The 15273-nt window shown below is 37.4% G+C and overlaps 1 protein-coding gene and 1 long non-coding RNA gene across 5 annotated transcripts in view; both read left to right on the top strand.

The window, feature by feature from the left end:
• Positions 1-15273, top strand: part of LOC127874851 (bromodomain adjacent to zinc finger domain protein 1A-like) — a 53998-nt gene that overhangs the window by 6905 nt on the left and 31820 nt on the right. For both annotated transcript variants that reach the window (XM_052419504.1, XM_052419503.1), the window contains exons 10-15: positions 600-738; positions 3100-3243; positions 8806-8898; positions 10495-10719; positions 12580-12745; positions 14744-14854. In XM_052419504.1, coding sequence (XP_052275464.1) covers positions 600-738; positions 3100-3243; positions 8806-8898; positions 10495-10719; positions 12580-12745; positions 14744-14854 — 878 coding nt within the window. The remainder of the gene's footprint in view (positions 1-599; positions 739-3099; positions 3244-8805; positions 8899-10494; positions 10720-12579; positions 12746-14743; positions 14855-15273) is intronic.
• On the top strand, positions 7187-8767 carry LOC127874873 (uncharacterized). 3 transcript variants are annotated; one of them, XR_008047140.1, is made up of 3 exons: positions 7187-7344; positions 7586-7705; positions 8356-8767. It is a non-coding gene; the product is annotated as an uncharacterized LOC127874873 (long non-coding RNA). The 3 variants fall into 3 exon arrangements; XR_008047139.1 differs by having other exon boundaries at positions 8332-8767; XR_008047141.1 differs by having other exon boundaries at positions 7220-7248; positions 7514-7705; positions 8332-8767.

The raw sequence follows: 15273 nt of genomic DNA, 5'->3' as shown, positions 1-15273 counted from the left end.
AGGGTACTCCTAAGGTCACAGGTCAAATGTTTTCATATAAAAAAAATGAAATATTCCTGTGAAATATTAAATTGGCCATAAATTGACTATTTTAAAATAACTTAAACAATCTAAAACATAATAAGACAAACTGGAATGACAAGGTCACACTCAGAGATCAAAGGTTATATTTGGCCATAAAACACCTCAGACTGTTGCGTAGTCATTCAATATGCAATTAAAAAGTATCTTATCACTAATGACCACCACTTAGAGGTCAAAAGTCATGAGGCAGTTCAACAAAAGCTTGTTTGACATTAGCGGAGTTTCGAGTCAAAAGCATTCATGCCCTATGAACACATTAATTGTACCTAAAAATGGTCCTGTCGTTAATGAAAAACTTAATATAAATAAGCAATTACATGCTGATAGTCTACAATTCTTGCCTTATCATCTAATTAAATGAAAGTCGAAAGAAACTTTTTATTCATGAGAGACAAGTGTAATTATGAGTGTGCCCATGAAAGTGGAATAAAATCCCAGGCCAAGAGCAAAGTTTGATTTGAAAAGTTCTGCTTTAAGAAACCATTTACGTAAGCGAATTGTTTCCTTTTTATCAGGTTTTACCAGAACCTAAGCCAGTACGGTGCAAGATTCCAGCGGACCTATTTGGAGATGCAGTTATGGTGGTCGAGTTCCTCAATGGATTCAGTTCCCTGTTTGACCTGAGGGCAAGCTTTCCTAAGGGATTTAATCTTAGTAAGTGTTGCTGGCATCACATGAATTGACAACTTGTCTGGTGTTAATCGTACTGTACAAATTAATTCTTGAACAACATCATTTTTTTTATCTGACATCAAAAGATTGTAGCAGTTACGATGAGTGTTTATTATACTCCCACAGAAGTTTAGGGGGGTATATAGGAGTGAGCTTGTCTGTCTGTCGGTCCGTATTAAGTTTCCGCTCTCTAATTCAAGTTTTTTTCATCCGATCTTCACCAAACTTGGTCAGATGTTGTATCTAGGTGATGTCTAAGCCAAGTTTGAACATGGGTTATGGCAGGTCAAAAACTAGGTCAAGGGGTCACGTAGTGCGTTTTAAACATTGAGCATTGTGTCCGCTCTCTAATTCAAGTAGTTTTTATCCGATCTTCACCAAACTTGGTCAGAAGTTGTATCTAGATGATGTCTAGGTCAAGATTGAATATGTGTCATGCCGGGTCAAAAACGAGGTCATGAGGTCACTTAGTGCGTTTTTAACATTGAGCATCGTGTCTGCTGGTTTTTTGTGAAGACAACATGCTAAATATTCTGTGTCCATGCGGCATGTGGGGGTATTCGTCACGTCTGTGACAAAACTCTACTTTAAGATAAATGTGGATCTAGCATTAAATTCATTGATAGTTGCTACATTTTTCACATTCTTGTACATTTATGTAGAGTCTTGTATACAATTTATGGACACCACAACTACAGTCATCTTTTTTTACCTCTTAAAGTGTAAAGTGGACTTTTTCAATTGAAGTGCTATGTTGATACTTTGCGGGAAAGCCATTTTAAAGTTTTCCGCACTGTTGCAAAAGCAGGGTGACACAGGGGGGAAAGAGGACATTTGGGAGGGTGTGAAATAAACATGGAATTCACTAGGCTGTTTAAAGGTATTATAAGCCTTGCTCTTGTGTGCAGAGTATTTAACATATTTATGGGGACCCATTTAACTAACTTGAATGTCTCCCGCTCTACTCATAACTCTCGACTTGCAGAATAAGTAAAAAACTTACTTAAAAACAATTAAATTTGTTTGTGTCAACCCTTCAAGATTTTGCAAAATCAACTCTCCGTTTTGTATAGGAGGAACCCAAAAAATCTTACCAGACATGATGTCTGATAACTTAAAATTTACCGGACCTCACCAGATTGTATCGAACCTCATTCTTCTTCAATTAACAATAGAAAATACCTTTTGTAGAGTTCATTTTATTAACCAGGTTTTCCGAAGGAAAAAACTGGTTATTAGATTGGCGAATGCGGGCGGGCTGGCTGGCTGGCTGGCGGGCTGGCTGGCGGGCTGGCGGAACAAGCTTGTCCGGGCCATAACTATGTCGTTCATTGTCAGATTTTAAAATCATTTGGCACATTTGTTCACCATCATTGGACGGTGTGTCGCGCGAAATAATTACGTCGATATCTCCAAGGTCAAGGTCACACTTTGAGTTCAAAGGTCAAAAATGGCCATAAATGAGCTTGTCCTGGCCATAACTATGTCATTCATTGTGAGATTTTAACATCATTTGGCACATTTGTTCACCATCATAGGACGGTGTGTCGCATGAAAGAATCACGTCAATATCTCCAATGTCAAGGTCGCCACGACTAAAAATAGATTTTAAAAAAAAACAAACTTACAAAGGGGGTTAATTTTGTTTGTTCATTTCAAAAGTTCAGTTTGAGTTTTCTCCCTTTATCAGATTTTTTTTCACAATGAAAACCTGGTTTTGTGACAATTTTGTCCCTTGTTTTAATTCTTTTGATGTTCATGTTTAACAATTCTAACAATACGTGTTAACAAAACAATATGGGACTGGTTGTAAGAATGGTGCTTGGAGTTTTTTTTATTTAACCAGGAAAGCTAGCCAGTTGGACTGGTTGGTAATCTGTTTTATTTTGTAGTTAAATTATCTATCGAAGAACAATAAATATAAACCAGTCCTTTAAAAAAAATTTTGTAAGTTTTGTGTACATTTTAAATGAAAGTTCTAGATATTGTTGTGATTTTTTGTCAGACACGAGGTCAAACAGTTTCAGAAATATTATCAGATATATAAATATTATCAGCAAGTTTTATCAGATTTGTCTGAAGTACAAGTAAGCCAATTTTATATGAATCGTGGTCTGCGCAAATGGGGCTTTACATATTTGCGCAAAGTGTGTACTATGCACAGGCTAATCAGGTACGACACTTTCAGCTTTTATGGGATTTTTCTTTTAAGGGAAGTCTCTCCTAAACGACAATACTGTGTTCGCGGAAAGTGTCGTCCCTGATTAGCCTGTGTGGATTGCACAGGCTGATCTAGGAGACACTTTATGCACATGCATTAAGCCCCATTTTCCCATGGTGTAGAGGTCCTGTTTGATGCGTTGCTGGAGTCAGACGCTGGAGGGCTGATGGCAGACTTGCTACTCATGATGCTGACGGCCATATTCTCTCTGCAAGAGGAGGAGGAGCAGGAGGAAGCTGAACTTAACAAGCAGGAAAAAGAACAAGGTGGGAAATAGGGGGCGTAGGAAATGTTTTTTTGAACCCTTTCCCCCATAAGAATCAAAGTGAAAATGTCCATGTGCCAACAGCATAAAACCAGAACAGCCTGCGAGTAACTCGCAGTCTGTTCAGGTTTTATGCTGTTTGCTGCTGTATATAAGGGTTGGAAATGAAGCCTTTAAAACTTGAATCTTGTAAGAAAGGTCTTTAAATAAATTTAACTTTCTAATGGACTACAAATGTGTGAAAATACATATCTTAAGTGGTAAAGGGTTAAGAATTGAAAAAATAATAGGACACTTAACAACCATCATAAAGATAAGCATTTTATCTGAGCAAGCTCTTATTTGTTTATTATTACCAAGAAAGTGTGTCAAGCTCTCCTAAATGAGACCCTTAACAATTTTACTGGTGCAGAGCTTGAAGGCTTGAAATTAGGGATGTCAACGAATATACGAATATCCGAATATTCGGTCCTGGGCCGAATATTCGGATACTGTTTTCCGAATCGAATATTCGGAAGAAAAAATAAAAAATCGAGTAATTTCAAAGACTTTGTATTCGTAAAATTTGCTTCAAACATTGTCAAAAAAGTTGTTCCCCGTGTCATAATGTTTATTCCGGTTGGCGCGATAATGCGTCGCTATGGTGATGACAGTATACCGGTCATAAATCCCGCTAACAAAGCCAGACACTTTGTGTCAAAATTATGATAGGTGCAAATCGCGTCTGCAATCAAAACACCGACCTGCACTTGATCCAATGACTCGAATTACATTTAAAATTATCAAAGATTAAATGAGTAAAGGAAAAGCCAACTTTGTGTAAAAAACAAATAAGACCGTATGGCAATTAAAACACCGACCCGTCTTGATCTAATAACTCGAATTACATTTAAAATGATCAAAGATTAAATGAGTAAAGAAAGAGCCGACTTGGTGTGAAAAACAAAACAGATCGTATGGTTTTAATCACGTTGTCCAATCAAAAAAGCTTTTAGAAAATAATTTACTCAACCTCTAATGAGTATTTGCGTATCGTATGGTTCAAACATTAATTAATTACTCAATATTCAATCAGGTATTATACTTAAAGAAATGTTTTTGGTATTGCACCCTCATTTAATTGAAAATATTATAATTGTTACACGCATAAAGTAAATATCTGTCCAAGCAAAATGCCACATACGCCTTCCGCTGCTTGGAAGTATTTCACGACATCATCCGATAAGAAGTCGCCGATCCAAGTGTCTTTTAAACGTGGCAACTTTAAAAGACTGACTGTTTAGTCTGTTTAACAGGTTCAAAGTGTGTTGTGGCTATGTACCTAATTCGTTTAAGTTCAGCTTTAATTATATGTAGATATAACTGTTTTGTCATGTTATTATTTTGTTGTCATGTAATATTATGTTTCTCGTTCTATTGTTGATGTACGATATTAATAGTTTAAAAACAGTTTTTGTCATTCAATTTTAACAATAAAAACTTAAAAAGTAATCAACAAAATCAGCTTCGAATTAGCGACGGCAACGCTGTGTCAATATTTAGTCACTTCCGGTGAAGTTTCGGTAAAAACGAAAGTAGAATACATGGAGTAATGGTACGGTAAACAAAGTTGACTTTTTTCCAACAGATGTTGACCGAATATCCGAATATTCGTTCGGAAGGGTGACCGAATATTCGAATACCGAAATCGGTTTTCGTTGCCATCCCTACTTGAAATGTATGCAAATTTTGATTTCTTAAAAAAAAAGCAAGACTTTTAACCCTTACCCCATAAGACCCATAAGAAGTGAAGTGAAAATGGCTTTTGCAACCAGCATAAAACCAGAATAGCCTGTGGGTATCTCGCAGTCTGTTCAGGTGTTTTGCTGTTTGCTGCTCATCAGTATCTAAGGGTTAAAAATGAAGCCTTAAAAACTTGAATCAAGTAAGAAAGGTTTTTAACTAAATTTAACTATATCTAAGTGGTACAAGTGAACAAATACAAACCGGTACTTATGTGCTTATTGGAACTTCACTGTTAGTAATTTTTTAGAACATCAATGGTAGGAGCAAAATGATTTTCAAAACGTTGATACAAAATGTATTGCACTATTTGAATTTTGAGTATTATTACTCTGTATACATGATGTAAAATTCAGTTGCCCACTTGAATTTGGGACTAAAACTTTTTCCTATGCAAATATAGGTCCAAAGTATTTGCTCTATCAGTCAGACCCAATTCTCAGGTCAGCCAAGGCTTGTTTTTATTAACATTTACATGTCTGTGAGCCATATAGCTACAGTATATATTGATTCTTGATACTAAATTAAATGTTCCGCATACTGTTTGTAACAGAAACTAGTCAATTTATTTGTTTCAGGGGTAATATTTACTTTGACTTCAGGGGTGATGTTAACCTTGACAAGTTTATTTTGCTACAAATATAAAAACTGCTTGGTATTCGTATGCAATTTGTTGAACAATAATGTCTGGGTAGGATTGACTGTCAACAACATGTGACTGAGGACTGATACAAACAAAACAAGGGCAACTTGATTTTGTCAGCTGTAGCCTTGCCTGGAGGGCAGTTTTTACAGTCAAACCTGAATTCAGCGGTCAGTCAAGGGAAATGGCCAAAGTGACTGTTGTCCACAGGTGACCTTTGAATTCGGATCACAATTTTAAGATGGTTTGTCAGTTGGTAGTAGTGCTACCTCGTTACCCCACCCAGTCGTTAGCATACAGATGCTCATTGCCGTTAACTAAGCATGATAACAGAATTTACTTACATTGAATAATACATAATAACATCTTATATATTGATTTAAATTCATATTGTTATTAACAATAAACAATGAATTTATCAATGTTAGTATAATTGTTTACTCATGCATCTCGATCATTCAGTAAATAAAACTTGTGACGTGCCATTTACGTCACGTCCGTACAAGTCTAAAAAGCGGATTCGATTTCATAAACCAATAGTACGGTGATATTGTACCAATCTAATTCAAAGAAAAAAAAGCAAAAAGTTTGTTAAAATTTATTCGTACGCAAACATCACACAAAAAGCATTTTAATTCAACAACCTCATACAAAATACAACGCTTCAAACTCACATTTGCATTCGATTCATACTTCTCCATAATTTCTCGCTTATGCTTAAACACACTCTATACTTGCGTAAGTCCAACACAGAGCTCACTTGCTATTACACACGAACTTTTTCCAGATGCAAATAGTTTTAAACATTTGACTCGCTCCTCTAATGTGAGGAACTTAAGTTTACCACTTATTGTTATTCCGTGATTTATTATTCCGATTGCTTTTAAAAGTGCTGTGAACGCTAGAAAGCTCTTTTAAAGAATGATCCGAAAATGTTATTTTGAATGTACTAATTAGCGGTCATATAATTAGCAATTATTACTTTAAACGTGTCAAAAACTCTGACATATTTTCTGTTGAAGAAACCCCCACAATTATCCCCAGAAAACAAACCTTCTCAACACCTTATTATTTGTTTACTCGCAGCGGGCCGCTTTTATAATATCAAAGGCAATTACCGCTATAAAACGCTTTAACCACAAAATAGACGGACAAATGATGTGCAGTGTTTTTTATTTTCGCGACTCGAGACGACTGACGCGTGACCGTTGATTTCAGTTCAAACATGAATTTCAGAGTTAAATATAGTGGCCTTTGGCCGTTATGGACAGGTGGTCGTTAAATTCAGGTGATATATAGTGTTTTTTGTCGGGGGGATTCCATACTGACCGTTGTCTGCAGGTGACCGGTAAATTCAGGTGGCCGTTAGGTCAGTTTTGACTGTATACCTTACACTTCTCAGTTTGTATATATATATATACCTGACATATGAGTCGCGCTCTGTGAAAAGAAGGTCAAATGCATGTGAATTAAGTGTTGTCCCAGGTTAGCCTTTAAGTGTGGTCCCAGGTAAGCCTTTAAGTGTTGTCCCAGGTTAGCCTGTAAGTGTTGTCCCAGGTTAGCCTTTAAGTGTTGTCCCAGGTTTGCCTTTAAGTGTTGTCCCAGGTTAGCCTTTAAGTGTTGTCCCAGGTTAGCCTTTAAGTGTTGTCCCAGGTTAGCCTTTAAGTGTTGTCCCAGGTTAGCCTTTAAGTGTTGTCACAGGTTAGCCTTAAAGTGTTGTCCCAGGTTAGCCTTTAAGTGTTGTCCCAGGTTAGCCTTTAAGTATTGTCCCAGTTTTAGCCTTTAAGTGTTGTCCCAGGTTAGCCTTTAAGTGTTGTCCCAGGTTAGCCTTAAAGTGTTGTCCCAGGTTAGCCTTTAAGTGTTGTCCCAGGTTAGCCTTAAAGTGTTGTCCCAGTTTAGCCTTTAAGTGTTGTCCCAGGTTAGCCTTTAAGTGTTGTCCCAGGTTAGCCTTTAAGTGTTGTCCCAGGTTAGCCTTTAAGTGTTGTCCCAGGTTAGCCTTTAAGTGTTGTCCCAGGTTAGCCTTTAAGTGTTGTCCCAGGTTAGCCTTTAAGTGTTTTCCTATGTTAGCCTTTAAGTGTTGTCCCAGGTTACCCTTTAAGTGTTGTCCCAGGTTAGCCTTTAAGTGTTGTCCCAGGTTAACCTTTAAAGGGGCCTTTTCACAGATTTTGAAATGTTTTGAAGTTTGTCATTAAATGCTTTATATTGATAAATGTAAACATTAAATTTTAAAAGCTCCAGTAAAAAATCAAAAATACAATTTAAAAAAAGGAAAAAAAAGTAGCCCGCAACAGGGCTCTAACCAGTGACCCCCGGAATCCTGAAGTAAAAACGCATTAGCCAACTGAGCTTTTTTGCCAAGCATAGATAAGATGCGTATTTAATACGTTATATAAGCAATCTTCGTAGTTTCACAAATTTAAACGACAACAACAGAACTCTCCAAATTATTCAATCGTTTCGCGTTGCAACACTTTATAATTTTTAGGTTTTTACAACGTCAAAAGATGCATATATTATGACTATATTAGACCATGGCAAATGTTCAGTAATACTGTTTCCTCACAAATATCATAACTAAACCGATAATTTGCGAATCTGAAACAACTTTTTTCAATTTTGTCAAATTACCAAACCGTGAAAAGATCCCTTTAAGTGTTGTCCCAGGTTAGCCTTTAAGTGTTGTCCCAGGTTAGCCTTTAAGTGTTGTCCCAGGTTAGCCTTTAAGTGTTGTCACAGGTTAGCCTTTAAGTGTTGTCCCAGGTTAGCCTTTAAGTGTTGTCCCAGGTTAGCCATTAAGTGTTGTCCCAGGTTAGCCTTTAAGTGTTGTCCCAGGTTAGCCTTTAAGTGTTGTCCCAGGTCAGCCTTTAAGTGTTGTCCCAGGTTAGCCTGTAAGTGTTGTCCCAGGTTAGCCTTTGCAGTCCACATAGGGTATTCAGGGACAGCACTTTCTGTTTTTTTGATGTTTTTCATTTTAGTCTCTTGTGAGCACAAAGGCAGAAAGTGTAGTCCCTGATTAGCCTGTGTGGACTGCACATGCTAATCTGGGATGACACTTTACGCACATGCATTAAACCCCCTTTTCACAGAGCGTGTCTCATATTACAAGAGCTATAGCAAAATGTTTGTTTGTTTTCACAGATGTGGGTCCAGAGGAAAACATGGGTGATATGTCACTCAATCAGCTGATTGACGCGGCCAATGCAATGTCACATGTACCAATTCTCACCCAGGGTATGCTCTTCTCTTTTTGTTTTCGTAAAAATACAGTTTGTCAACCAGTTCCAGATAATCAGCATTTCCGAATAATTTGTATTTAATTTTTCATTATGCCCCAATAAAAACAAAATAATATGTGTCTAAGGTATACATTAGGTAAATGAATAAATTAACAAAGCTTTAGCAAGAAAGCTTTTGTATTTTGCTTACAGGGAGGATAAATGCAGCAAAGAGTTAACCAGAACTGATTGAATGAGTTATGTTTTGATATGTGCATATGGATATCAGTGCTCCAGCTAGTATTTGAAAAAGGCAAGGGGGCTTTTTTGTTAAAATGGCACTTTCCACGCCCAGTTTTTTGTCAAAAAGGCACTTTCGAGGGCGTGGGTGTTTCTGAAATGCTTCCCGTTGCTTGTTAATTTATATGTTATTAATAATTGTTAGAATATATTATTCCCATTTTTATTAAACCATTCAAATATAATGTGTATAATTAGAAATTAATTAATTACAATGTAATGAGAGATTCATTAATAATCATATGCAAATTTTTTTTATTTTTTTTTCCAAGGGCAGGGGGGGGGGGGCCCTAAGAAGGGCAGGGCGGAGGTTCGGAAGGGTAGGGTCGGTGCCCTTCAATTTAGGCAACAATGCAATAAATTTACAGGTCAATTTCTAGAAGATTCTTTAGATAGTATGGTCCTTTTTATGCCCCCTTCTTCGAAGTAGAGGTAGTATATTGTTTTCGGCCTATCTGTCATTCTGTCCCAAAACTTTAACCTTGGTTAAAGTTTGATAACTTTTGCAATTTTGAAGATAGCAACTTGATATTTGGCATGCATGTGTATCTCATGGAGCTGTACATTTTGAGTGGTGAAAAGTCCAGGTCATCCTTCAAGGTCAAAGGTCAAATATTGTATTTTTCTTTCCTAAAACTCTACCCTTTGTTAAAGTTTGGTCATAACTTTTCGAATATTGAAGATAGCAACTTGATATTTGGCATGCATGTGTGTCTCATGAAGCTGCACATTTTGAGTGGTGAAAGGTCAAGGTCATCCTTCAAGGTCAAAAGTCGAAAATACAATCCAAGGGAAGTTATAAGCTTTAAAAGGGAGATAATTTCTAACTTGCTAAATGATATGTTGAAATTTTATTTAAAAGCAGCGCAATAGGGAGCATTTCTTACATACTCATCTGTTGTTAAATATTCTAAATGCTGACGCTGAATTTTCACTGAGCTGTAATGGATTTTATGGAGTATGTGGGCTTGTTATTGACTTTGAGAGGGCTCTTTGCGCCCAGTTAGGGGATGTAACATCATTTTGAACTTTCTGGAGACTTTTTTTGAAGAATCATGGGTCTAAATCAGTTTTATGGGAAAACATCATTATAATCAGGAGCTTGTCTGTGTTGGATGATGCTTTTTATTGTCTCATTATGTGTGTGTGTGTGTGTGAAGTAAAGGGATTTATATAGTCGGGCTAGTGAACAATTCGTGTGCCTCAACATTGCTTTTACAGGTTTTGCTGAGCGTATTGAAGCGAACTATGAAGTGCTAATATAGAGTTATGTAGAGCAATGTAAAGTAATGTAGAGTAATTGTTCTCCCAGGAACAAGCCTAAGGAAGCTTCCGCTGGACAACTTCACTCTGACGGAGATACTGAGGCTGCACATACTTGCCTCGGGAGCCGCAGGGAGCCAGGGGGACGCCAAGTTCCGGTACCAGCAGCGTGGAGGCTACATGCCCATAGACGACGCAGGGCTGGACTTCAAGAGGAGGGAACCAGAGATTGTGAGCAAACTGGCCGTGGAGAATATCTATGATCTCTCACCAGGTGGGAATATTGCTTTATAGCCCTAATATGAAAGGCTATTGATAGGGGCTTGGACAGACGTGATTTAATTGTTACTTTAAATTAGACATAAATTACAGTTTTGGAAACCTAGACTCTTTTCCAATTGCCTTCTATTATGTAAACATTAACTCAAATAAATGACTGTAGCACTTAAAAAATTAATAAAAAAAACATGAAAACCGTGTGTTGTGAATGAAACAATTTTTTGCTCAGGCTTACTTGTTGAAATATATGTGTTACTTGTGATTTATGCATTGTTGGCATTTGCTTTTGCTTGTATGGAGCATAACTCTTAGATAGATACAAGTTATGAAAATAAAGCTGCAATGGTAGAGGAAGTGCCATGTTCAAGAACAGTTGCTTTGCATCACATTCTTATTAAGTCATTTGTTACTTAAGCATGCTTGTAAGATTTTCAAAGCTATTAACTTATAACTTCATATATAGAATAAGAATGATCTCATTAAGTAGAAGTGCAGAGCACAATAACAAATCTTTATTATGCCCGCCTTCGAAGAAGAGAGGGTATATTGTTTTGCACATGTCGGTCGGTCGGTCCGTCCACCAGATGGTTTCCGGATGATAACTCAAGAACGCTTAGGCCTAGGATCATGAAACTTCATAGGTACATTGATCATGACTGGCAGATGACCCCTATTGATTTTCAGGTCACTAGGTTAAAGGTCAAGCTCACAGTGACTCAAAATAGTAAAATGGTTTCCGGATGATAACTCAAGAATGCTTAGGGATAGGATCATGAAACTTTATAGGTACATTGATCATGACTGGCAGATGACCCCTATTGATTTCAGGTCACTAGGTCAAAGGTCAAGGTCACAGTGACTCGAAATAGTAAAATGGTTTCCGGATGATAACTCAAGAATGCTTAGGCTTAGGATCATGAAACTTCATAGGTACATTGATCATGACTGGCAAATGACCCCTATTGATTTTCAGGTCACTAGGTCAAAGGTCAAAGTTACAGTGACTCGAAACAGTCAAATGGTTTCTGGATGATAACTCAAAAATGCTTATGCCTAGGATCATGAAACTTCATAGGAACATTGGTCATGACTGGCAAATGACCCCTATTGATTTTCAGGTCACTAGGTCAAAGGTCAAGTTCACAGTGACTTGAAACAGTAAAATGGTTTCAGGATGATAACTCAAGAATGCTTATGCCTAGGATAATGAAACTTCATAGGTACATTGATAATGACTGGCAGATGACCCCTATTGATTTTCAGGTCACTAGGTCAAAGGTCAAGGTCACAGTGACTCGAAATAGTAAAATGGTTTCCGGATGATAACTCAAGAATAATTAGGCCTAGGATCATGAAACTTTATAGGAGCATTGATCATGACTGGCAGATGACCTTATCGATTTTTAGGTCACTAGGTCAAAGGTCAAGGTCACAGTGACACAAAACCTATTCACACAATGGCTGCCACTACAACTGACAGCCTATATGGGGGGCATACATGTTTTACAAACAGCCCTTGTTAAGGAGTATTTTACAGATTTTACTGTTTTGTATACAAATCTAACTCAGTATGGTGTTTTTAAAATTTTCATTCACACATTACAAGCAGATAACTGTATCAAAGTTAACTCACTGACTATTGTTTGTAACTTAAAGTAAAATTATAATGATATTATCAAGCTTAACGCTAACCAGTTACTTGACAGCACAGAGCTAATGAAATGAATTTTGAGCGACTAGAAAATTAGAAATATATGAAGTCACTCTTACTGAGATTCCACATGTTTGCCCTCGATTGCGAAAATTACTTGGATGGAAAAATACAATAATGTGAAGAATCTGCTGCACTCAACAGATGACAAGTTGAAGTTGTTGAAGATGGTGATAGACCAGTTCCTGACGTACGCAGCCACGCGAGATATCCTGGAGGACAACGGAGAGAAGCTGAGACAGCTGAGGATCGACCTTAAGCAGATGCAGTTTGGGGAACTGAAGAGGGAACGGGAGGAAACTGCCACCAGGTGAAAATAGCAGGCTTAGGGGGCCATTTTGGGGAAACAGCATTGCAGAATTGGGATTTTTATCGCGGAAAGTCAACATATCAGGGAATTTTTTTTACATAGAAATCTTATATAAATGATAGTTATATACTTTGTTTGATGTAATTGAAATTAAATTGAGATGTAATAATATCTGGGAATTATTTTTTTGAAATCAGGAATTTTTTTCACCATTTTACTTTGGGTCTGTTTTAGGGACCCATAGATATGGCTAAAATGGCCTCAAATGGCAGTGGCAGTTTTTCACTTAGGGCTTAATTCACATTTTATTTCTTATGAGTGTTAATATTGCTCAGCTTTATTTGCAAGAAAGCTTTGTTGTCCCATACCGGTTTCACTGGAGGGGACTTATGGTTTGCACTCTGTGTGTCTGTCTGTCTGTGAGTCTGTCTGTCACACTTTTCTGGATCCTGCGATAACTTTTTTAAGTTCAACATATTTTTTCATGAAACTTGAAACATGGCTAGATGGCAATATGAACCTTATGCACGTCATTTCATTTTATTCCTACTTCAAAAATTCTGGTTGCAATGGCAACAAATATATAAAAATAATTGTGACAATGGTGGAGCCAGTAGGGGACATATATATTGCTTGGCAATAGTCTTGTTTAAGATGGAAGATGTCTCACTGTAAGAATTTTTAAGTCATTATACGACTATTTCATGGCATTTACTATACAGAAAAGGTTCTAAGCAATTACTCTCATGTTTTCATGGATTGATTTAATCACAAAATTGCTTTATATGGTTTATTTTAATCTGTTAAAGTTTTGTTGTTAAAAGTTAATTGTTGCCATATTGCATTCTGTGTTGCTTAGGAACTGTAGAATACTTGTGCCATATGCTATGTCATGTAATCGATAATTTTGGTTGATGACGAGCCGTTGGCAACCAAAGGGTTGTTTCCATTCCGTAAATTTGGTTTGCATTCACCAGTCTTTATGAAACTTTTATGGAGCCCTAGCTTGACGGGTCAAGGTTAGTGTAACTAAAAATAGAAAAATGGTTTCCACCACTCAGTAACTTGGTTTAGGATTGAAGTATGACTCTGAAATGTTGTGTGTAGTAGCTGCAATGTAGATCTATGAGGTATGACTCTGAAATGTTGTGTGTAGTAGCTGCAATGTAGATCTAGCTTAGGATTGCACAATTACTTAAATTAATAAGCAAAAATAGTGCATATTCACTTATTATGGAAAAGAAACTGGTGTTGAGCTACAAGCTGCCTAGAAGTCTTACTGCCATCTTCTTTCAAAAAGAGGAATAGTATTACCATCAGATAAACATTTACAAGCTGCCTAGAAGTCTTACTGCCATCTTCTTTCAAAAAGAGGAATGGTATTACCATCAGATAAACATTTAAGCCTCATTCTGGGATAACTTGGCCTAATGCATGTGCGTAAATTTCTCATCCTAGCTAGGCTGTGATGTCCGCACAGGCTAATCAGGAATAACACTTTCTGCTTACATTGGATTTTCATTTAGAAGAGACTTCCTTTAAACAAATAAACGATGAAAGTGTTGCCCTAGATCAGCCTTTGCCGACTGCACAGGCTAATCTGGGATGACACTTAACGCACATTCATTTAGTCCAATTTTCCCTGAACAAGGCTCACATCTATTAGTGTTCATGTGAAGTAAACCTTCGTTTGAGTCGGGTTCTGAGAAAACTGGGCATTATGCATGTGCGTAAAGTGTCGTCCCAGATTAGCCTGTGCAGTCCGCACAAGCTTATCAGGGACGACACTTTCCGCCTAAACAATATTTTCGTTAAGAAGGGACTTTCTTTAAACGAAAAATACCATAAATGCGGAAAGTGTCATCCCTGATTAGCCTGTGCGGAATGCACAGGCTAATCTGGGATGACTCTTAACGCACATTGATTTAGTCTAATTTTCCCAGAACAAGGCTCACATCTATCAGTGTTCATGTAAAGTAAACCTTCGTTTGTCTTCAGGTCGCGGGCCAAGATGGAGGAGAAACAGAGGGAAAGGGACCTGATGGAAAAACGCAGGGTGCTCAAGTTCAAGAAACGGGCCCAGCAGCTGTGCAAGGAGGAGGCAGAGAAGTAGGGCATGGACCCTTGACAGGGCTGGGGAAATATTAGTCTCGTTTGGGGAAATCTGGGCTTAATACATGTTAAATGTTGTCCCAAATTAAAATGTGTAGTCTTCACAGGCTATAAAGGAACAGTACTTTAAATTATGAGCTATTGTCAGCACCTTGGCATGGGTGTCAGCGTCGATGTCGGCGTCCGTTTAAGTTTTGCGTTTTGGTACACTTTTCTCATAAAGTATCAATGCTATTGCATTCAAACTTGGTACACTTACTTACTATCATGAGGGGACTGGGCAGGCAAAGTAAGATAATTCTGGCTTGCATTTTGACAGAATTATGTGCCCTTTTAATACTTAGAAAATTGAAAAGTTTGGTTAAGTTTTGTGTTTAGGTCCATTTTATTCCTTAAGTATCAAAGCTATTGCTTTC

Source organism: Dreissena polymorpha, chromosome 3 (genome assembly GCF_020536995.1).
Source record: "Dreissena polymorpha isolate Duluth1 chromosome 3, UMN_Dpol_1.0, whole genome shotgun sequence".
Lineage (NCBI taxonomy): Eukaryota > Metazoa > Mollusca > Bivalvia > Myida > Dreissenidae > Dreissena > Dreissena polymorpha.
The sequence above is the reverse complement of the archived record's forward strand: the minus strand, read 5'-3'. Positions and strand labels throughout refer to the sequence as shown.